The sequence below is a fragment of the Pecten maximus genome, chromosome 1 (assembly GCF_902652985.1).
Source record: "Pecten maximus chromosome 1, xPecMax1.1, whole genome shotgun sequence".
NCBI classification, from domain to species: Eukaryota; Metazoa; Mollusca; class Bivalvia; order Pectinida; family Pectinidae; genus Pecten; species Pecten maximus.
The window spans coordinates 32,405,439-32,431,324 of NC_047015.1; the positions used below are offsets into that span (position 1 = coordinate 32,405,439).

At 35.3% G+C, this 25,886-nt stretch overlaps 1 protein-coding gene across 7 annotated transcripts in view; it reads right to left on the minus strand.

The window, feature by feature from the left end:
- Positions 1-6,806: 6,806 nt before the first annotated feature.
- The window catches only part of LOC117330640 (chondroitin sulfate N-acetylgalactosaminyltransferase 1-like), a 63,605-nt gene continuing 44,525 nt past the window's right edge, over positions 6,807-25,886 (minus strand). For 5 of the 7 annotated variants that reach the window (XM_033889082.1, XM_033889075.1, XM_033889120.1 and 2 more), the window contains one exon: positions 6,807-11,130. In XM_033889082.1, the coding sequence (XP_033744973.1) occupies positions 9,447-11,057 (1,611 nt within the window). In that variant the 5' untranslated portion in view covers positions 11,058-11,130 and the 3' untranslated portion in view covers positions 6,807-9,446. Of the gene's footprint in view, positions 11,131-12,896; positions 12,992-24,067; positions 24,512-25,886 lie in introns of those variants that run through there. The other 2 variants (XM_033889089.1, XM_033889111.1) reach the window with 2 other exon arrangements.

Below are 25,886 nucleotides of genomic sequence, written 5' to 3' on the forward strand. Positions count from 1 at the left end.
CATTTTGTTTGTTTGTTATTTTACGTTGTTGTTTCTGGTTTTTTTGTGTTGCATAGTTCACGAAATAATGTTACAAATGGAGAACTAGTAGATGTTCATGTCTTTAACAAATACTTGAGAAATCATGTTTACAGCTATATAAATCATATACCTCCGTGAAGTTGATTCCTTATTCCATTACCTATTCGATTCCATCATTACATATTCGTTTCCACTTTACTAATTAACACTTCAAATGGTTTAAAACTTATAATTAAACGTTCCCATAATCCAGTCCACCATTCCATTCCGTATCCATACCTTATTACTTGTTCAATTCCCCCATTACTTATTCGATTCTCTCATTACTTATTCGATTCTCTCATTACTTATTCGATTCCATCATTACATATTCGCTTCTCCTTTACTAATTAGCACTTCAAATTGTTCTATACTTATCATTAAACGTTCCCATTACCTCTTCGAACATTATATTCAATTCTTCCTGAATGAAATAAGGAATAGGGAGTAAGTAACGAATATGTAATGATGGAATCGAATAAGTAAGTAATGGAATAAGGAATAAGTTATCAATTTCACGGAGGTAAATTATATACTAACTATATGAAAAAAAGATTTGAACTAGATTGAAGGGAGATAACTCGAACTCCCTTCGCCATGAGGAAGAAACAGTGCTGATGTTGCTAAACTTCAAAAGAAATGATTTAAGAGACCAAATGCTACGGAAATGAAAAGGAAACAATCGGAAGGAATTCCTTCATTACCTGAAAAAGCCATAATATATCTTATTTTAGAAAGACCGTCCCGCCCTTTATACATCAGCACGCCGGACCTAAGGAAAGAGGCGTCGGAACGTTCGAGAGTGAATCATCACATCAACTGATACCGGCGTCACGATGAACAGGAACACAGGATCTCACAAATAAAAACGAAATAAATTACCAAACCTGACAGAAAAAAATGGGATTTTTATTACGCGATTTGGGAAGTTAGGTTTCCACCGATTACTTTTTACAACCAATGACATTTTATTTCAACTTTATCTTCGCGTGTCACCATTCTAACGACGCTTGCCCAACAGATGGGCTTACTGAGTGGACGGCGGTCCTTGTCGATCAATTGGTTGTGTTTGATAAATGTGAAAACAGCCTGCCAGGGCAAGTTATGATTCTGTATGTGTTATCTATATTACAGTACGTGTTCACCTACAGTGACCTGATCATCAATAGTACCAACACCTGCGAAGATAATCAGTGTTTACAAAAACATGGGTATAGTCTAGTGTAACTTGTTTTTGATTTATTTTATGTATATATCATTTATTTCCCTGACAAAGGGAGAATGTTGCTCAGTAATAGTTGTAGCATACTGTATTTTTTTCATTGTTACCACTCGTCTTGATGACGACATCTTTCGTGAGTCTCCGAGATGCATAGGCATTACTGAAAGGTACGCGTTCTGAAAATGATATGTCCATTTTCTTCCGATTCTTTTCTAAAAATTTCACTCCTCGTTAAATCAAAGACACTGTAATGCCATGCATTTGAACGTGTTCGTGTGATAAAGTTGAAGTCCTATATGACAAGACACAGTTTAGGTTCCAAACCCCTGATCCTGTAACAGGTCAATAATGTAAACTCGGTGTCTCCATCAAAAGTCTCCCGTGTTTATTATTTCGGGGAATCAAACGAATGTTTACCGGAATGTGTTAACGATGCCACGAACATAATATTTACATAGCGGGCTGTGTGTGTTAGAGATCAGGAAATATGAAATGGCTTGATGATGTTCACAGGAAACAGGTCAGACCAGCAGTCCCTTTGTACTGGGATAAAAAGCACACATCTTTTATTATCGTCCTAAATGATCAACTTCGTGAACAAAATATGCATTTGAAGTTCATTTGCGAACCCAACAAGTCCTTGGACGAGTATGATAGTTCCGCTTCGACAACACTGTACTACACATTTTGAAAATCTAGATAGCGATAGTCAGATCGTGGATTTGAAATGGGCGTTTAAAGATTATAACAATCGGGAGGAGATGCTGCACAAAATCAAAAGCAAAAGCTGGTTAATATATGGAGAAATGAAAGTGTTTCTAATGTTTGGGAAAACGCCCATGTCGATGTCTGCCCTCATTATCATAGGGACGTTAAAAATTTATAACTAACTAAACTCTTCGATGTTACGAATGGTCCGCAATACTCAATTGATGCCATCGTTTTGCGGATGTGGCGAGACAGATTGATGCTATATAAGACAATAATTCATTATTATGAACTGGTTTGCATTACTTTTTACGCTAATGATCATTATGTATACATGTCGCATTGTCGTGAATGTAAGTGATAAGGTCTAGCGATAAGCTATTCATTTATCGATATCATTTCCGTGAAACATGGTCAAGATATTTTCGGTAGACAACGAAGGAACGTTTGCATGTCATGCAGCTTGACATACGACATTCAACATTCATATTTGAATTTTGTGTAGCACGACATACGACATTCAGATTTTGAATGTCGTGCAGCTTGACATACGACATTCAACATTTCGTATTTCGTGACTATGGGGGACATAAGCGGCCACATTAAGGGGTCCATTCTGATATGTCAGTGTTCTATAGTTACATCTCGTTAAATATGACTTCCTAGTAACATTGAGGGTTTATGAAAGGATAATCTAGCCAAATCAATGTTGTGTCCGGTTTCAGAATAGACTAAAGTATATGCATTGCCGTTTTCTGGTACATGTATCTAAAATATGTTTTGATATCAGACAGATGTTCTTTTTATATATCAAAACAAAGGTTTGCTCTCGAAAAATCGATTAAATTTTAATATCAAGAAATCAAAATGAATTCTTGATTTCTGATGTCAAAAAATCGATGTAAAAACAACAGATGATGGGAATACATTGGACTATTAGAGATTGCAGAAGCCTGTATATCAAATGGAATGCCAGGACACGACATTCGAATATTGTTGACATATACAATAGGAAGTTTGAGGACCAATCACATGGTTCCAAGGTCATAAACAACGAGCGTTTACAGCAAACAATACAAGAGTTTCGAGATTGTGGAAATGACGTAAAATCACGCGGCTTGAGTACGATTCACCCGGATTGTCCCACCATCCAGTGATTGTGACGTCATATTTTGATGGGAATATCGTACTCAAACCGCGTAATTTTACGTCATTTCCACTATCTCGAAACTCCCGTATTAACAACTAAGTCAGAATATCGAGAGTATGCTTAAACAATATCAAAATTATTCGTTGAAACAAAATATGCGGACGAACGGACAATACATTACTATAGGACGATGAATTGGTAGCTCAAGTAATTCCAATACCTACTCAGAAAAGAGCGCTTACATGGAGAAAGGCGATCAAAGAGCCCGTGCATTTTATGTCAAGTTCAACAGTCAATTTTCATGAGTCAATTTTCACAGACCATCCGTTGAGAGTTGACTTTAGATGCTGTCATATTTCAACGACACGACCCATTTTCAATGGCATTCCGGGCCCAAATTCAACATTGAAAATAGACCTAGGAGGGTCAATTTTCAATCGGGGTCCAGTTTCAACGTTACACCGGACAAAATTTGTAAAAAAAAAAGTGTTGACTATAGTTTTACATTTCCTCTTTCTGATGTATATATAATACTAGAGGCACATCACTAGGATATCACTACAACATTCATTATCTCAATTACATAAGGGTTTCAATATGGTTTACGTAACCCTATCAGCTCTCTTCATCACTGATGCGTGCTACTTACAGACCAAGTGAGTCTAAACCTCGACTAGATTGAAGTTGGGACCTGGCCTCGGAAGTGTCTACTTAATCTCATCCCATATCTGTATCTACAGTGCTACAGTGTTTACAGTATTACCGAGATAAAATCTTCTCGGCCTATTGGAAAGAGGCATTGATAGAAAAATCATTGTACGTAAACGTAGTAAATACACAAGACACATTACATCAAGTACATCTAGAGATAATTAATTTTCTTTTATGATAAAGTCCCATTCCTTAGTCCATAGACTAGATATCATCTCTCGTTGTATGTGCCATCTCCCAACTTCTACCTTGAATCAGCGTAGAAGGTTCAGAGAGACGTCAAAAGGAAAAATCACCATGGTTTTTCTTAGGACAAGTTGGATTCTTCGCCAAATGATTATATTTGGTGGGAAGTGATGACTGATATGATGTAGAAACCGATGCTTGTGCAGCTTTGTGGTATTACTAGCTATCTACCAGAGGATTTACTTAATATCTTTCTGAGTGCTTCACTCAAGTTCAGGGCCAAGTTTGAGGGGAGAAGTTCACATTGGTACACCAATGTTATAAACTGTTCTGGTAACCTGATTTAACCTACATCAAGGTAAAACCTTTTGTGTACGTAGGTGTATGTAACCAACAACTGTTCATGCCATTCCAGCTGATGATCATGCCTTTGTCAATTATCTGTCATGTTGATTTTAACTACGGTCGAGGCTTCCCTTTTTGGGATATGTTGAGCTGTAGACATTCTGTGGTGCTGCCTCGCTAATTCGTTCACTAAGTATTTACCAATGCAGCTAGGATCCATGCATTATTTCGTCCATGAAAGCTTTGCACATCAGCGCCCTCCAGTTTTGTGTGTCATCCCTGTCTGTCACAAACAGCATAGAAGGAATGGAAATCTTCCTATCATATCCATGTTAAGTCTAGGCATCTGCCGTTCTTGGTATCACCTAGCTTAGTTAATCTATTTATTTTGTGCTCATTGCGAAATTGTAATCTTAAAATATGAAACCATTTCATAGTCCTGACAACGACCCATGTAGTTTCTGTGATTTCATGGTCCTCACGATTCTGATAGTTTCTGTGATTTTATGGTCCTCACGATCCTGATAGTTTCTGTGATTTCATGGTCCTCACGATCCTGATAGTTTCTGTGATTTCATGGTCCTCACGATCCTGATAGTTTCCGTGAACCTGTTGTCCTCACGATCATGATAGTTCCTGTGATTTCATGGTCCTCACGATCCTGATAGTTTCTGTGATTTTATGGTCCTCACGATTCTGATAGTTTCTGTGATTTCATGGTCCTCACGATCCTGATAGTTTCTGTGATTTTATGGTCCTCTCGATCCTGATAGTTTCTGTGATTCTGTGGTCCTCGCGGTCCTGATAGTTTCCGTGAACCTGTTGTCCTCACGATCCTGATAGTTTTTGTGATTCTGTGGTCCTCACGATCCCGATAGTTTCTGTGATTCTGTGGTCCTCACGATCCTGATAGTTTCTGTGATTCTGTGGTCCCCACGATCCCGATAGTTTCTGTGATTTTATGGTCCTCACGATCCTGATAGTTTCTGTGATTCTGTGGTACTCACGATTCTGATAGTTTCTGTGATTTCATGGTCCTCACGATCCTGATAGTTTCTGTGATTTCATGGTCCTCACGATCCTGATAGTTTCTGTGATTTTATGGTCCTCACGATCCTGATAGTTTCTGTGATTCTGTGGTACTCACGATCCTGATAGTTTCTGTGATTCTGTGGTCCTCACGATCCTGATAGTTTCTGTGATTCTGTGGTACTCACGATCCTGACAGTTTCTGTGATTTTATGGTCCTCACGATCCTGATAGTTTCTGTGATTTGGTGGTCCTCACGATCCTGATAGTTTCTGTGATTGTATGTAGCCTAACAAAGACATATTATCGGTACGGTATGCATTGAAAAATTAAAATGTTTGTCTTGTTCTTGATAAAGTAAGATGTTGGAAATGTAACATTGAAATAGTTCGTTACAAGAAAACATGTTACTAATATAGATTTCCCATATCAAACGGTAGACGACTCCTTATTAACCAACTATGACCTTCAAACATCTGTCGCAATAGTGGACAAGGTGTCCAACCTAACATTCAACTGAAGTGATGAAACTCAAACTGAATTCGATTTATTTTGTATTTATTTGGATTTCTATCGTCTTTATATGTGAACTAACGCACTTCATTCAAATATTTCAATTTAATCTGTTTGTCATTCCTATGAAATTGAGGGCGTAACATATTATTTAGCCCCCTCCTTGTTATAGACCCTTTACATCCTAAGGATTACATAACCCCTGGTAGCACTATCACTCCCATATCAGAACTCCCCTCTTTACTCCTTCACTTCATTCCCCCTCCCTTCTATTACGGAGGAACTCCACTCCTCCCCTACCCATTCATTTACTATTGAAGTTGACATATTCCCCTTCTAGATAAGGTCTCCTTATTGCAACCAGAAGTTTTTGGGTGAAAAATACTTAATTAGCGCTTATTCAAAGTCTAAGGAGATTTATTTTCCAGATAAAAGCTGACCTTTCTAACCAAGTACATCCCAGGACTGAGCAGCATGTTTACACCAGCTAACCTTGTCAAAAGTATAATCCAGCTAACAGACAAATCAGTTCTAATTATGGTATAAATTAAATCTGTTCTTGCACTCACTGCCCTTGGCCTTAATGAGATCCGTCTAGAAGTTTACTTTTTATCATAACAGGTCATTACATAAGGCTTCAGAAATGTATACATGTAAATAATTGAATTTGCATCTATTATTTTTATATTGTCTTCTTACATCATTACTAATAATAAATCATTAATATGGATGATCCACAAACCTTTCCCATTGTTTACGTTTATAGCACTATAATAACATACCTTTATGAAAAGCTTCCTTCGTATCCATCACATTTTGGTTTCATTTGTTGATTTTGAGGTAATCAGTATTAGTTATTCCACAGATAAGATGAAACAAGGATTCGTTCTACTTTTATTTTTTTCTAAAATAACAAATCAAAATTGCTCTCGTCAAAAATCATCAAAAATGCTTACATTGTAAAAAAAAACATTGTTTTATCCACTTACATTAATTACAATCACGCAGTTTCAATTACAATTCTCCAAAACAGGTGTCATCCATTTACTCATCTCTCTCTCTATTTCTCTCTATCTCTCTAAGGCATGTGTACAATCTCATACTAATGCTTTCCTTGGCATGCATTTATGTCGACAACTATCAACTAGCATATACATGAAGGTGTGGACTAGTACTCATGAACTTCTAAAGGCCATGTGAACCGAAGACTGGATGAAAGTATTTGGTTAAGAGCTAGAACACCTGAGCTAAAACACATGGACACGCATCTGAACTAGTATATATGAACCATATACATGCATTTATACATAGAAACCAATGAAGGAGAATCAGTACTAACAAACTGATTCTGTAACCTTGTACACAAATGGCTTGAACTAATACATTGCATGATCTAGAACAAGGTACATGTCTCTGTAGTACCAATTATGACATGTCTATAGCAGCCTTCATCAGCAGGGCTGGAAGGGGAAAGATGGTGACCTATCTACATACAGCCAAGAGGAAGCAAACTCTTAAAATGTATTTATATCACAGGTTTCACTTCAAATTTTATTTAATTCCATGCATTGTTGGATTTGGTTCCAAGATCATGAGACAAACTTCAGTTTAAAATTGTCTAAGTTCAGTTTAAAATTGTCTAAGTTTTGACTTAGCCAATAACAGATAATGTAACACGAGGCCCTGCATGATCGGCTAAGCAAAACCTTAATTTTCAATTTTTTTCATGATCCTGCAGGCCAAGTCAAGAATTTAGGTAGGCTGAGATCTAACAATAAAAGGGAATTCAGATTAGCCAGGTTTCATCATATAGAGGTGGTCGTTATAGGCCGGATCTAAAAGTTAAGTATCACAGGTCAATAGTAATGGATTCAGAATACAAAGTGTTCACATGCCATCATACACAAGACCTAGCTGTGTCTACCTTGTACCAGGCTTTTTGTCAGATAAACATGTTAAGTTGTCATGATAAAATTATAAAAAAAAGTATGGTCATAATTGACAGGTTCCAACATGCCATAACAATTTCATACACAGGTAGTCACTATATTGAGGTCAAATGCAACAGTTCCAATATCAAATAATCAAATGTCACTGAAACAGTAAACATAGAATGATTAATATGAAAAACTAATGAACAGACCAAGCACTGTTGTAAAGTCTGTGTTGATTGGTCAAGTATATGTGAAGTCAATGCTGATTTGTCAATTGTTTAGAGGGTCATTGCTAATTGATAATAGAACTGTATTGTTGAGTTGACAGTACAGAAATGACATGGAATGTTTAAATTTCCATAAATATCATTTGATCTGGGACTTATAAACATGGCAATTAAGGACAAATAGACATTAAATATGAAAGTTTTAAACATAATTCTAATTGGTCAAAATACAACCAATCAATCACTGTTATATACATAGCACTTAAGATTTATCACATAAATACAGGTCAAATAGAGGAAGATTTTGATTCTAATGCTACTTTGTTTTCGTAAATTACTAATGCACTGAGAGCTATTGTAAAAAAGGTAATGGTCAAATTGTTTATTGTACAGAAGAACCTTGTAAATCAAGCTTAAATCAACTAGACCTTGTTCCTGTGTGTAAAATTTGTTTTGTTACTCTTTGAGACCATTATGTGGTGTACTGAAATGACTCTTTTTGGACATGTAATATGAGCTTTGGTGTCCTAATCAGAAATATAATAAAACAATCCGTTTTCAATTGCTGAATTTTTTTCTAAATCCATTTTCTTATATACAACATTATTATTAAATTAAACATTGAAATTTATTTCATAAAAATAACTGGATCTAAAATGGGAAATAATTTTGATATTCTCAATTCATTTCTTAAGAAAACTTTTTTCATAATGGAACTACTAACAGACTAACAAGGTTCCTCAGTAAAACAAAAATGATGATGTATTAAACAACTCGACCAACTAAACTTTGTCCTCAAGTAGTGTAGATCAACTTAAAGGACCACTAACTATTATGATAATGAAAATTGTGAGGCTCGAAGGAATTCTGACCCCATTTACAGTAAATAATATCAATTAGGCAATCCACAATGCAAATTGCATTGTACCATTTAAAATCCAGCTGCCTCTTAATATATGCAAATGAACAGAATTTAAATACAAACAATGATTTCCCATGTAAAAACTTAAAAAGAAGTTGCAAAATTTGAATACACAGAATTTTTATGAATAAAACATATTTTGATGACAAAATTCTTGCAAATTATTTTCCAAATGCAAAATTATTATGAAAAATAGATGTCATTAATTAAGCTATTAAAATGGTAACAGATTTGATACAATGTCACATTACCCACCATATCAACCATTCTCATTTAAATCTTTAATCTAACTAACCAAATGAAGAAGTTTTGTAGCTGAATTCAAAGCATCAGTCATTATCCATTATTCCAGAGCGAGACAAACCTCAACAGATAAAAACACTGTTGGTTATAAGATGAGCATGAAAATTATAGAATTTCATATTTTAGAGAAAAAAAATCACTTTTGTTTAGACAGATATGAGGAGACCCGTTCCCCCATTCTTCGTTTATAACCACGGTGAATATCCACCTCATCCTTAAAGGCCAAAAGACCAAGCTGAGCATGAGATGCCTCATTCAGGGCCTTGGACCTGATACAGCCCTGATACTGGTCAGAACTAAGGTTTGGATCACACACTTTCTCATGCCATAAGTGAAATATCCCAGGATCTGTAGCTCGTACCACAATGTACTCACTACGTACATATTTCTTGTATAAGGCCACATCCTCTCCTCCCCATCCAGTAATATGTTCATCAAAACCTTTGATCTTCATGAAATCTGAACGGAATTGACAAGTCATTCCATAACCGAAGTCCCGCCAAAAGCCAGTTTGTTTTGATATCATGAGTTGGTCCTTTTCAGGGGGGATAATTTGATCGTGAAGTGAATACACAACATGTGGGTTATATAAACTGAACACAATAGGGTAATAGACCCGTTTTCTCCGCTCTGTGTTGAGCCGACATCGTTCGAGGAAGTCAACTGTGAATACTATATCAACGTCACACATAAACAACACAACATCTCCACCTTTCCAATCTAAAGCACCAATTTGCAGTCCACGTCCACGAGAAAATTTCTCATCCAAATTCACAATTTTTATGTTTTTAAAATCAAATTGGGCCATGGTAGATGCTACAATTTTTTGGACTTGTTCTAAGCCTTCCCGGCCAAAGTAGACAATGGTCAGGAAGACTTTCTCATCCTTCATGATGCATGTCTCTGTAAAATGTCGCATAAAGAGTTCAAAGGAGTCAACCCTTCCCTTTAGAGGCAAAATCATGTTGATCCAGCTCTGTCGTGTGCTGATAGAGTCAGATTTGACCGGAATCAAAGGTCCAAAAGGTCGCATCACTATGACCTTGGAGTACTGACCACTTCCAGATGTGTCAATATTTCTGTAAAACAACTCGTAGTGGGTACCAGTGGTTGGTTCTGTCCGAAACACACCCTCAATGAAATCACTAGCTGTATATTTCCTCAGAGCAGTTGGACTCTTTTCCTTATTTAATGCAGACACACCAAATGATATAACCTCCAAGAGATCCTTCTTCTTAAACCCAATAGGTTTCTCCACCACACGCTTCCCCAGCCCCGGATCCACCATAAATATACGATTTATAGTAAACCTATTAAAAGAGAACACTTCATATTCTGATTTCATTTCCACCCCATGAAGTATCTCTGCAGTTTGTAAATTCTGCTTCATAAAATTGGCAAAACTTGTACCATTTGCAGTTGAAAACGATATATTTCTAACTGTTTCATTTTCTCCCTCCAGAATATGCACCCGTTTTGTTAAATTTTGATTCTGCCATCTCTCTTCTACAAGGGAAGCTTTTAAAGATTGTATTCTAGCCTCAAGTTCTTCAACTTTGGCCTGGTGGCGTTTCTCGTTTTCCTCGATAACAGCACTGAAGAGTTCGCGTGTTTTGAGGGTCTGTTGCTGGGACCTGTCTCTGGGATCCACCTGAGAGTCTATGTACAGCCCACACTTGGCGATAAACACCATCGTCATGGCTGACAACGTAAACAGCAACAGGAGAACACGCGGCATCATCTTCATCTTGGCTAATCGGCATCAGCTCTGCGTTTAATATATGGTCATCCTGCTCTTCCATCATACTACCTGGCCAAACCTGCAAGTACACAAAGGACAATGATAAGTCAGTTACAAAGGGAGATAAGTAAAGTACATAAAGGAAGATAAGATTAACCATAAAGCAAATTGATAGATATCAGTCAAGTCTACAATATGTGTAGAAATGGCATAAATAATTTTTTTAAATCAAATAATCTCTTAATACATTACATTCTATATTATTTCTTTAAAACCAGTATTGACATTTACAATACACTTGACATTGTTTAAATTAAATCAAATTTTATATACACAATGTTTTCATAAACCTACAGAAACATTATCCTTTAAAATAAACAAAGTCATCACTCTGATTTAAGCAGCAAATGAAGACATTGATCTGTGATAAAATCTGTAGAGTATGTCTAATAAAACATATCTATAAGCCTCTGGGGCATACCGCATTGAGAAGACTTTGCCTTAAAACGAAGAAAAATAAACAAGTTATAGGATTCCAAGGCAGATATTTTACTACTGTATCACTTCATAATTTTCAGATATTTTCCTGTTATTAAAACACTAATTATGAATTTGTTAATATATCCAACCTGATTGTTTTCACACACAAACATAATCTGTCAACATAATCTGTCAACATCATCCCAAATCTTTAACAGGAATAATTCGAATTTTTCTCTGTAAAACTTATCAAGTCCCTTTTATACTAATTTTGTGATCACCAATCCTACAGAGTAGTTGGTATTTAAATATCCGGCTCGAGGTCAGTGTAGGTGTGATGGGATCATGTCGCCCTAGAAGAGTTGTTTACATCAAATGAAGATGGATCAGGTTTGTTGCACACACCTGAGATAGGGCTATCTATCTGTACACTAATCACACATTGTACCTCCGGTACTTTTTGTATAAAATTCTGTTTGAAATGTCATAGGATTGCCACATCTAAGAGTACATGCAAACAATTACACAATGTACGTAATGCATAGTTCAAATTCTACTTTGCTATTTTAAGTCCTCAGTGCCACATATTCTGTATATTAGTTGACTTACATTTCATTTCTCTATTACATTGATTTCATTTCTCTATCTCTTGAATTCTGTAATAGAGCCCTAGAAGATCCTTGTAGAGAAATCAAAATTTCTAAAATAACGACAAAAATCTGATTTCTGTAAGGATGACAAGATTTCAATATACCATAATTATCAAGCAATTAACACAATTGTCTTGTTATAAATTAAACCTGTTCATATCTTAAAGTCCTATCAAAATCTATGATTATTCAAGGACTGCAGCCTCCTCTGTGTGGATGTCCTGGGAGGCTGTGGTATGTTCTTGTTTGTGTCCTTGTGAAAGCATGGCAATGCCAAATTATTGGCACACTAGGATTATCACCATACCGTAATCCTCATATAAGCCCCCTCCTCCAGTGTAAATGTTCAGTATTGATGTTTGACGAGGGCTAGCTTAGTTCACTCTTTAGATTATTATTCATTAAATGATGAAGGGGGCTTTTTGCAAGCAGGGGCTTATTTGAGGATAAATATGATAACTGGAATTCTGGCTGTGTCCCACAGAGTAAAAATGTTCCTATTTAGAGCTAGTATTTTGGGGTTTTTTATTCATGAAATCAGCACCATTATGCCTACATTTGCTTTTTGCAACAAATTAAATCAATTTAGTACTTTCTGATACATTTTTAGTTAGACCACAAGTTCCTCATCTCAACCTACCTCATGTAAAACAAATACTGTACCAATAATAACAATTTGTGTCATTTCAAAATGATAATAAAAACACTAATTTACCTGATTATTTCAATCCTAATCCCATATCCTTACTAGGACCAATGTAATATACAACCACAAGATAAGTACTTACTTCATAGTGACCCGACACTGGTGTAATATTCCTAATTGTTGACACATATGAATAAGGAAGATAAACAAATGGCTTACATCCTATATAACACGGGGAAAACGAAGTGGTCGGATGTTCAGTATGATTACAGAACTGAAGAGAGATTAAGTTTGTAAAGCTTAAGTATCTGGGAACTTAAATGTATGCCTCACTGTCAATTGTTACAGTACTTCTGCACTAGGGTACTATATAACAGAAACTGGTGTGTTGAGCCGCTTAATAGTTATATCTATACTCCAAAAATAAACCTGTTTTTAATGGAATGTCTTGATGTCAGATAAATAAAGTAATTTAATTTACATTGATACATATCAATGAATACTAATTTCTTAAGGTTATCTCTATTGGGTTGATGACTGGTGACAATTTATAGGGTGGATATCCACGCTCTCTGTCCATTACGTATGATGATCTGTCATGAAAAAAATAGGGACTTGGCATGAATTCCTAACTGCAGGTTGAAAATTTGTGTCAGGTCCCTGTGGTGACAAACTGGTACAGGTGACCAATTCATGTTGCTATAATGCATGTATTTGGTGAGGGGATTCAATCTGGGGTTGTAAATCTCTTTGGATGTAAAAACTTAATTATGAAACTCAAGGAAGTGTGGACATCGTCAATTTCCATATACATGTATTGCTATGATCAAATTGCTTAAACTTGGTAAAGCATCTGTCAGAGTTTGCAAGTTTCCACTTTGAATCTTGGCTATTTTTTAACACAATTGGTAGAGACATCACTAAGCAAAGATCCCAGAGGGATCTGCATCTAATAAATCTCTGGCTTAGGTCAGTTCCCTCCGATCTTATGCATGGCAGACCAGTACTATTATATTACATTACTAGAGGGATCTTGGCACCATCATTGAATGATCTTTATTGGTTCTATGTCAGACTGATCCTCTTTACTTTTGCCTTCTTTCTTATTTTCCTCTTAATAATCTGATAACAAGAACAAATGGAACCTGATGATGGTGGGCTTATAAGAAATCCAAGAGTGATCTTGGTACAACTAGAGATCAAGTGGAATCTATACCTATGAAATATGAAAAATTTAATATAAAAAATTCTGAGAAATAGTGATAACAGGAATTGTTTATTGACAGTCGAAGGCAGGAATGGACACCAACGTACCAAGACCAGAGGTTATTTGAATAGGACTAAAAACTAAGGAATTTTCCCATATTATATCTGACTTGTAACATAATAGTACTGGTCTCCCATACACAAGATCAGAGGGAACTGACCTAAGACAGAGAGGTATTAGATGCACATGGTGTATTGGATAATGTGACCCACATCTACATCTGATGCACATTGATGTACAATGCACATTAAGGTTTCTTGTGTGGTCCCCCTGTAACCTAAAACTCACTAGTAATTCTCTCATTGACTTTATTGCTTTTAAATTGCAGTGCCTTTTGGACAGTGCACCATCCAGTGTAAACGAATCTGTCAGAAATTTTGTAAAAAAAAAAAAAAAAATGTGTGTAATATTGTGTTAAAGGGTCTCCTGCTGTGAGATCACACTTCATACACACTTCATCCTTTTACATATTATGCTCCAACATTTTGCTTCAAGAGGAACTTCATTCATAAATATTATAATCTGTGGTAATATTAATATGTATCCCACAGCATAATAGTGACTCTTGTTGTCCTGTACAGAGATAACAAGACTCCTATGTCTGATTGATAACTGAAACATTGACTGGTGTATCTCGTCTGTGGGGGTTCTTCCTTCCTTCACAGTACTGTCTGCCAAAACCATTACATCACATTTCATCCTTAGATAACTACCTGGACCCCTCACATTCCACATTTATGTGAGAACAACCATTTGGTTATCTTTTACAAAACCAAAGTTAAAAACTGTTTGTATTAATCTGCATTTTGATGTAAATGGTGCAAAGTTCAACTTGTTTGACATTTTCAACAGCAGAACTAACCATTGAAAAATGTTCTGAGTTATTTCGTTACATCATTACTCATGTAAGCAAATCATGGATTTATAAATGGACCTCATGAATGATGACCTTTGGCCTCCTGACCCGATGTCCTCACCTTTTTTTTTATAAATGGACACCTGAATGGTGACACAATGGGCCTCCTGACCCGATGTCCTCACTTTAAGTTGTAATACACACAGGGATATTATACTTCCGGTTATTCATAACAAAACTATGTTTTATGTTACAGTTAATATATAAACAAAGAATTTTCCCACAATATTTGTTTAAAGAAGTATTTATGTGCAGCAAACAAAACTGCATCCATAATCAATACACTAGATGTTATTGTTAAAATTATGGAACAATGATTGACTTACTTTAAAGCATTTTAAGATACTTTACTTCAGATTACCAAACTATGGAAAGACACATGTAATGCCACCAGCCGCAAAGCTGCCTGCTGAATTATAATACTAGATTATTTCCACATAGTTTGAAATTCTAGAATCAGTCGCATTTTGATATTTTAGAGACAGGGCCAGTCTAACTGGAAGTAAACTGTATATTGTAATGGATTCTGTTTCAGCTCTACAAAAAACATGCTGAAGTTTGACAATGTACAGTATACATGGCTATTAAAGCTTTAATGTAAACACCACATTAATTGATCGAGATAAATTACCGAGAAATCTGATTAATTAACCAGCACACCAGATAAATGGTGGCTGTATTGGTGCTATCAGCCTTGAAAACAATCAATATGTCACTGTTGCCCCCATACAGGCCAGCTGTATCTAGGAGGTCACTCTGGGTCAACACAGTCCTTAATGTTCCAACTTTTCTATCAGGAATTCATTTTTGATAGCTTCATCAGCTTACAGAAAATACAACTTTGTAAATGTAACTTTAAGTTTGCATTTTTTTTTATTTTGCTATAACAAATATATGTATATTGTTATAACATCAGATTTACAGATATATTTGTATTTAGTTTTAGTTTGCAAAAAAACACTCTCTGACATTTCCATATTTTATATTAGTACAGTATGATTTTTAAGATTTTGTTCCTCTGTTTGCTCGAGAAAAAAAAAGAAATTAATCAGCCTGCTCTAGCCACTGCTTGATTATAAGGCATCTCAATTTATGTAACAGGTCCACCCCTACTCTACCAATGGATGATGATTTTGGTTGTACTGTAAAAATTTGATTTTTTGGTGTTTTTTTTTTGAGGATAGAATAAAATTATAATATTGCTTCAAATCACTCTTGCAGTATATTTTCATTTGAAAACAATGTTCTTCCGGATATATCTACATCTTATTTCCCAACTAGACCATAGTTTTTTGATAACTTATTTTTGTCTTTTAATTTCATTATCAATCTCTGAAAAATGAATCAGGTTTGCATTTTGTCTCATTTCTTTAAATCATCATACATGTACACATTTTGATTCTGATATCAACCTGTTTGCATACACCTAAAATGACTAACTTATAATTAAGTCGATCCAGCCTTAAAAATTTGAGGGCCCTAGAGCAGACAATTTACCAGGGCACTACCATAAATACATGATAAATTCCACATGGCTCCATAAACTACAGATAACATATTTAGTATAGTTCTGAGCCGACATGATGGCTGACAATAACCATTCTACACTGAACATTTCATAACAACTAATTGCTCAAATAATCGCTCACATCTGTAGATTCTATTGTTTTGTACATCTGAAAAAACTCTGCTATATACATATATATATATACAATTACATGTTAGAAATTTTTTTTAGCTGTTTTCTGTGGAAGGAAAATAAACAGTGACTAAATTCTCATGTGTTCAAACCAAGTGTCACCTGAAATGCTAGTATGATCTACAATATCGGTCTCAAATTAAGTGCTATACAAAACTTGCTGTGAAAAAATTTCAACCAATTAAAATATGCCCAGCATGTCAACACATGTGTGACTCAAATAAAGTGAAAGGCAGGATTGCAAGACAATAATATAACATTTGTTTGAATTTTTAAAGATCTGCTATAGACATTTGACTAATTTCTAGGCATTAAGGCTTATATTTCTCGTTAAATATGGTAAGTTACATCAGGTGATGTTTGGGCTACACCATGTAAGGTACATAGGGCCTTCAAGGTCCTATGATGACAACCATAATGACTTGAACCCCTTGTAAAATTGTTCTTATCACGTTTTACACTAAAAAAAAAATCAAACACATGCCAAATAAATTAATGATTTTGGCAAATCAGGTATGTAAGCTTTTTTTCATTTATACTTTAAAGTGGATGATGAAAATAAAGACCTTAAATATGTAAGTATCACACTTCAGTCTACAGACTGAGCATGCTGATCAACCGAGAAGTGCTTAGATTCTATATCTCATATTTTAGTGTATAGCACCATGTTTAAATGCAGTACAATCTTGTTATCCATTGACCATTTTTTTTTTTACATTATATGAGGATTTGGTGATAACTGAAGTCAGTTTACTATGCTGACAGTATACAATAAGGCAATGAAGTTTATAGTTAGGATCATTCTGGTCCTAAACTACTACAGGTAACTAATGTATAGGTTATATACAAGTAGTTAGGGTCATTGTGGTCCAAACTACTACAGGTAACTATAACATATAGGTTATATACAGGTAGTTAGGGTCATTGTGGTCTAAACTACTACAGGTAACTATAACATATAGGTTATATACAAGTAGTTAGGGTCATTGTGGTCTAAACTACTACAGGTAACTAACATATAGGTTATATACAGGTAGTTAGGGTCATTGTGGTCTAAACTACTACAGGTAACTATAACATATAGGTTATATACAGGTAGTTAGGGTCATTGTGGTCCAAACTACTACAGGTAACTATAACATATAGGTTATATACAAGTAGTTAGGGTCATTGTGGTCTAAACTACTACAGGTAACTAACATATAGGTTATATACAAGTAGTTAGGGTTATTGTGGTCTTAACTACTACAGGTAACTATAACATATAGGTTATATACAGGTAGTTAGGGTCATTGTGGTCCAAACTACTACAGGTAACTATAACATATAGGTTATATACAGGTAGTTAGGGTCATTGTGGTCCAAACTACTACAGGTAACTATAACATATAGGTTATATACAGGTAGTTAGGGTCATTGTGGTCTTAACTACTACAGGTAACTATAACATATAGGTTATATACAGGTAGTTAGGGTCATTGTGGTCTTAACTACTACAGGTGACTATAACATATAGGTTATATACAAGTAGTTAGGGTCATTGTGGTCTAAACTACTACAGGTAACTAACATATAGGTTATATACAGGTAGTTAGGGTCATTGTGGTCTTAACTACTACAGGTAACTATAACATATAGGTTATATACAAGTAGTTAGGGTCATTGTGGTCTTAACTACTACAGGTAACTAATGTATAGGTTATATACAAGTAGTTAGGGTCATTGTGGTCTAAACTACTACAGGTAACTATAACATATAGGTTATATACAGGTAGTTAGGGTCATTGTGGTCTAAACTACTACAGGTAACTATAACATATAGGTTATATACAGGTAGTTAGGGTCATTGTGGTCCAAACTACTACAGGTAACTATAACATATAGGTTATATACAAGTAGTTAGGGTCATTGTGGTCCAAACTACTACAGGTAACTATAACATATAGGTTATATACAGGTAGTTAGGGTCATTGTGGTCTTAACTACTACAGGTAACTAACATATAGGTTATATACAGGTAGTTAGGGTCATTGTGGTCTTAACTACTACAGGTAACTATAACATATAGGTTATATACAAGTAGTTAGGGTCATTGTGGTCAAAACTACTACAGGTAACTAACATATAGGTTATATACAGGTAGTTAGGGTCATTGTGGTCTTAACTACTACAGGTAACTATAACATATAGGTTATATACAAGTAGTTAGGGTCATTGTGGTCTTAACTACTACAGGTAACTATAACATATAGGTTATATACAAGTAGTTAGGGTCATTGTGGTCTAAACTACTACAGGTAACTATAACATATAGGTTATATACAAGTAGTTAGGGTCATTGTGGTCAAAACTACTACAGGTAACTAACATATAGGTTATATACAGGTAGTTAGGGTCATTGTGGTCTTAACTACTACAGGTAACTATAACATATAGGTTATATACAAGTAGTTAGGGTCATTGTGGTCTTAACTACTACAGGTAACTATAACATATAGGTTATATACAAGTAGTTAGGGTCATTGTGGTCTAAACTACTACAGGTAACTATAACATATAGGTTATATACAGGTAGTTAGGGTCATTGTGGTCTAAACTACTACAGGTAACTAATGTATAGGTTATATACAGGTAGTTAGGGTCATTGTGGTCTTAACTACTACAGGTAACTATAACATATAGGTTATATACAAGTAGTTAGGGTCATTGTGGTCTTAACTACTACAGGTAACTAATGTATAGGTTATATACAAGTAGTTAGGGTCATTGTGGTCTAAACTACTACAGGTAACTATAACATATAGGTTATATACAGGTAGTTAGGGTCATTGTGGTCTAAACTACTACAGGTAACTATAACATATAGGTTATATACAGGTAGTTAGGGTCATTGTGGTCCAAACTACTACAGGTAACTATAACATATAGGTTATATACAAGTAGTTAGGGTCATTGTGGTCCAAACTACTACAGGTAACTATAACATATAGGTTATATACAGGTAGTTAGGGTCATTGTGGTCTTAACTACTACAGGTAACTAACATATAGGTTATATACAGGTAGTTAGGGTCATTGTGGTCTTAACTACTACAGGTAACTATAACATATAGGTTATATACAAGTAGTTAGGGTCATTGTGGTCAAAACTACAACAGGTAACTAACATATAGGTTATATACAGGTAGTTAGGGTCATTGTGGTCTTAACTACTACAGGTAACTATAACATATAGGTTATATACAAGTAGTTAGGGTCATTGTGGTCTTAACTACTACAGGTAACTATAACATATAGGTTATATACAAGTAGTTAGGGTCATTGTGGTCTAAACTACTACAGGTAACTATAACATATAGGTTATATACAAGTAGTTAGGGTCATTGTGGTCAAAACTACTACAGGTAACTAACATATAGGTTATATACAGGTAGTTAGGGTCATTGTGGTCTTAACTACTACAGGTAACTATAACATATAGGTTATATACAAGTAGTTAGGGTCATTGTGGTCTTAACTACTACAGGTAACTATAACATATAGGTTATATACAAGTAGTTAGGGTCATTGTGGTCTAAACTACTACAGGTAACTATAACATATAGGTTATATACAGGTAGTTAGGGTCATTGTGGTCTAAACTACTACAGGTAACTAATGTATAGGTTATATACAGGTAGTTAGGGTCATTGTGGTCTTAACTACTACAGGTAACTATAACATATAGGTTATATACAAGTAGTTAGGGTCATTGTGGTCTTAACTACTACAGGTAACTAATGTATAGGTTATATACAAGTAGTTAGGGTCATTGTGGTCTAAACTACTACAGGTAACTAATGTATAGGTTATATACAAGTAGTTAGGGTCATTGTGGTCCAAACTACTACAGGTAACTATAACATATAGGTTATATACAAGTAGTTAGGGTCATTGTGGTCCAAACTACTACAGGTAACTATAACATATAGGTTATATACAGGTAGTTAGGGTCATTGTGGTCTAAACTACCACAGGTAACTAACATATAGGTTATATACAGGTAGTTAGGGTCATTGTGGTCTTAACTACTACAGGTAACTATAACATATAGGTTATATACAAGTAGTTAGGGTCATTGTGGTCAAAACTACTACAGGTAACTAACATATAGGTTATATACAGGTAGTTAGGGTCATTGTGGTCTTAACTACTACAGGTAACTATAACATATAGGTTATATACAAGTAGTTAGGGTCATTGTGGTCCAAACTACTACAGGTAACTATAACATATAGGTTATATACAGGTAGTTAGGGTCATTGTGGTCTAAACTACTACAGGTAACTATAACATATAGGTTATATACAAGTAGTTAGGGTCATTGTGGTCCAAACTACTACAGGTAACTATAACATATAGGTTATATACAAGTAGTTAGGGTCATTGTGGTCCAAACTACTACAGGTAACTATAACATATAGGTTATATACAAGTAGTTAGGGTCATTGTGGTCTAAACTACTACAGGTAACTATAACATATAGGTTATATACAAGTAGTTAGGGTCATTGTGGTCTTAACTACTACAGGTAACTAACATATAGGTTATATACAGGTAGTTAGGGTCATTGTGGTCTTAACTACTACAGGTAACTATAACATATAGGTTATATACAAGTAGTTAGGGTCATTGTGGTCTTAACTACTACAGGTAACTATAACATATAGGTTATATACAGGTAGTTAGGGTCATTGTGGTCCAAACTACTACAAGTAACTAATGTATAGGTTATATACAAGTAGTTAGGGTCATTGTGGTCTTAACTACTACAGGTAACTATAACATATAGGTTATATACAAGTAGTTAGGGTCATTGTGGTCCAAACTACTACAGGTAACTATAACATATAGTTATATACAAGTAGTTAGGGTCATTGTGGTCTAAACTACTACAGGTGACTAACATATAGGTTATATACAAGTAGTTAGGGTCATTGTGGTCTTAACTACTACAGGTAACTATAACATATAGGTTATATACAAGTAGTTAGGGTCATTGTGGTCTAAACTACTACAGGTGAGTAACATATAGGTTATATACAAGTAGTTAGGGTCATTGTGGTCCAAACTACTACAGGTAACTAACATATAGGTTATATACAAGTAGTTAGGGTCAGTCTGGTCCAAACTACTACAGGTAACTAACATATAGGTTATATACAAGTAGTTAGGGTCATTGTGGTCCAAACTACTACAGGTAACTAACATATAGGTTATATACAAGTAGTTAGGGTCAGTCTGGTCCAAACTACTACAGGTAACTATAACATATAGGTTATATACAAGTAGTTAGGGTCAGTCTGGTCCAAACTACTACAGGTAACTATAACATATAGGTTATATACAAGTAGTTAGGGTCAGTCTGGTCCAAACTACTACAGGTAACTAACATATAGGTTATATACAAGTAGTTAGGGTCAGTCTGGTCCAAACTACTACAGGTAACTAACATATAGGTTATATACAAGTAGTTAGGGTCATTGTGGTCCAAACTACTACAGGTAACTAACATATAGGTTATATACAAGTAGTTAGGGTCAGTCTGGTCCAAACTACTACAGGTAACTATAACATATAGGTTATATACAAGTAGTTAGGGTCATTGTGGTCCAAACTACTACAGGTAACTATAACATATAGGTTATATACAAGTAGTTAGGGTTATTGTGGTCCAAACTACTACAGGTAACTAACATATAGGTTATATACAGGTAGTTAGGGTCATTGTGGTCCAAACTACTACAGGTAACTATAACATATAGGTTATATACAGGTAGTTAGGGTCATTGTGGTCTAAACTACTACAGGTAACTATAAAATATAGGTTATATACAAGTAGTTAAGGGTCATTGTGGTCTAAACTACTACAGGTAACTATAACATATAGGTTATATACAGGTAGTTAGGGTCATTATGGTCCAAACTACTACAGGTAACTATAACATATAGGTTATATACAAGTAGTTAGGGTCATTATGGTCCAAACTATACCACACCTTATAATAAGTACAACATATGTGACCCTCACCATGGGATGTACTGATGGGCTAATCAACCATAGACACTGCCAGGATATTTATTTTATAAACAGTGAACCAGTGAGCAAGCATACAGAGAACGTACAACAAGATCTGTATTGTCGTTATATACTAGAGGAGGATAATGTGAAAATTATATTTGGCAACGAAAAACATGTGTTGTATGTACACATCTACTTAACCAAGTTCCTAATGATGTCGAGGATATATGCTTCATGATATGGTCGAATATATGGACTAATTCTGCGTAGGATACAACTGTATCAATGCAGTGCTAAAAAAATAATGCTCCGGAGTAAAAGAGAACTTCAGAATATTCTATTACTATATAAACCCATATCTTCTCCAACTTTCTTGCACTCCAGCCCAATCAAATTTCCCTAGTGCAATTTAAAATGTTCTCATCTAAAAACATGTTACCCCCTAGGACCTTTCCTTAATCAAACTACACTAAAATCCTTAAAGCAATTTTTACCTAACTATGCCAACAAAAATTTACTCAAGAATATTAATGTATATACATACTACATTTAAATACGCCCCATCCTTACATGTTTTCCTGAAACAAATTGTTACCTGTAATTTTGATAGTAAAACAATAGGATGAAATTGGAGAGCACACACAGGGCAGCACTCTGTAAATTCAGGTGTAATATGGCTAAATTTCACCAGAATAATGGTAATAAGTGGTCTCAGCTTGACTTTAAATGTGATTAGAAAGGTGTGACAAGTGGAATCACATACTGCTGTGTCCAGGTTACCAGATATGTCATTTCAGTGTGATGACACTATAAAGTGCTGTCCCCAAGTGGCTGTGAATTATGACCTGGTGAAATGGAATATGATGAGTTATGACCTAAATGAAATAAAATGTGATATAAGTTATGACAAGAGTGAAATGGAACATGACACAATTTGTAAGACCTGGTAAAATGATACATGACAAACAGTATGATCCTATTCAATGGAACGGGACAAGTTTAAAGATCAGAGTGAAACTAAACATGACAAGTCAAGACCAGAGTGAAATGGAACATGACAAGTCATGACCAGAGTGAAATAGAACATGACAAGTCATGACCAGAGTGAAATGGAACATGACATGGTGCTGGACTCGGGCAAGACTGAACTTGACACAAGGGCAGTGGGGGGCTGGTGACCATATGGAACAATAGGTTATGCATGAAAACATTACTACAGTAAAATGGAACATGACACAGGGTATGAAAAGAGGGCCAGTGAAACTACACATAGAAAAGTCTTGTACAGTATAGCTTACCTGTGGGATGAGAGGGGTGTTTGATACAATAACAAGCCCTACAAGTGCTAATCCAGATTGCACTACAACTGCTGGCCTCACTTCACATTATTCTCTGGCACTGACTCCGCAGTCCTCCCATCCCTGGCTGTAGCAGCCAGCATTCTATCACTATGTCAGACAGCTGTGGATCAACACCCAAACAATACCCTCTCCACTTCCCGCCATTCCCACAGAATCTCAGTCAGCCACAGGAATATCTGGAATCCCTATACACTAAATCTCACCAATACTTCCTTTTCACTACAGACTAATTTTCCAGATGAAGACAGTAGGAATGTCCAGTGTTTCATAGTGTAATAAAGCTTCTACTACTACATCACTGTAGTACATGACTGTTGTAAACTATTTAATGGCACAACCAACTCTACTGCAATTCTCCTGCCACAGCATAACCATTTAGCATGCTTGCTGATTCCATCTGGTTACACACAGGATATAGATGTGCCCTAGGATGTAGTAGAGCCACTCTAGATCTTAGACTGTTGGTCTTAGACTGCAAGCCTAATGACATTTAGTACAGCCCTGTAATTAACATACCCCACTGCTGGTCATTATTATCAAGTTTTATAGCAATTAAGCCAGACCTTTGTTGTCCACCTTAGATCAGATATGGTCTCTCCAGTATAGGTTATATACAAGTTGGGTCTCAAAAAATTACTGACATACCAAATTTATAATTAGCAAGATCTCAGTATCTCATATATGAAATCCCCATATTAGGGATTTAATAAGCAGTGTTAGTGCCAACTCACCTGATATCAACTTGAAATTAGCCATGATCAACTTGATAAAACATTAAATCATTCTGCAATCAACATGATATTGGCATTATAAATTATTAGAAATAAAAACAAGAGATCCCAGGTTGATCTTGGTGTCCACAATTGAATAATCTTCATTTGTCCTATGAAAGACTGTTCTTTTCTCTACGTTCTACTTTTTTCCTTCCTTTTAAGCATTTGATAGCATGGGAAACCTACATATGAAGTCTGAAAACTGTCAAAATCCTAGATAGTCACCAAAGAGAACCTGTATATGAAGATTGAAAAACATTCCTCCAGTTAATACATGTATTTCTCACCAAATAGGATAAAAATCTTTAAATGTCAAAATCCAAGATGGCTACATATATATGTCAGCCAATTTTTTTTAAATTTTTTTCTCGATTAGACTTAAAATTGAATTGGTACAACTAGGGACCTAAGTGAACCTTAACAATAAGTTTGCGAAATATTCTTCAAGTACATCTCAAGAAATAAGCAATATTTGAATTAACTTCAGTTATGGAAATTCTAGATAGCCACCTGTTGGCTATTTTATTTTCTGGATCCTGACTAAGAATTGAATGGGCACAACTACGGACTGCTGGGAATCTACACACCAAGTTTCAGAAATAGTTTTCTGGAACTTGTCCAGAAATAGCAATAACAAACTTTGACATTTTGTTTTCCTGATCAGTCTCAAGACTGAACAGGCACAACTGTGGATGGAGGAAAACCTACACATAAAGTTTCAGAAATATACTTCCACTACTTCATCAAGAAACAGTGATACCAAACTTTCATTGCCAAAATCCATGATGGCTGTCTGTCAGCCATTTTGTTTTCTTTATCAATTATCAATCCCATAATCAAAAGGGCAAAACTAGGAACCAAGGGTAACTTACATATGTTGCGAAAGATCCATCATATATCTCTCAAGAAATAGCGATAAAAATCTTTCACTGCCAAAATCCAAGATGGCTGCATGTCAGCCATTTTGTTTTTTCTTTCAGTCT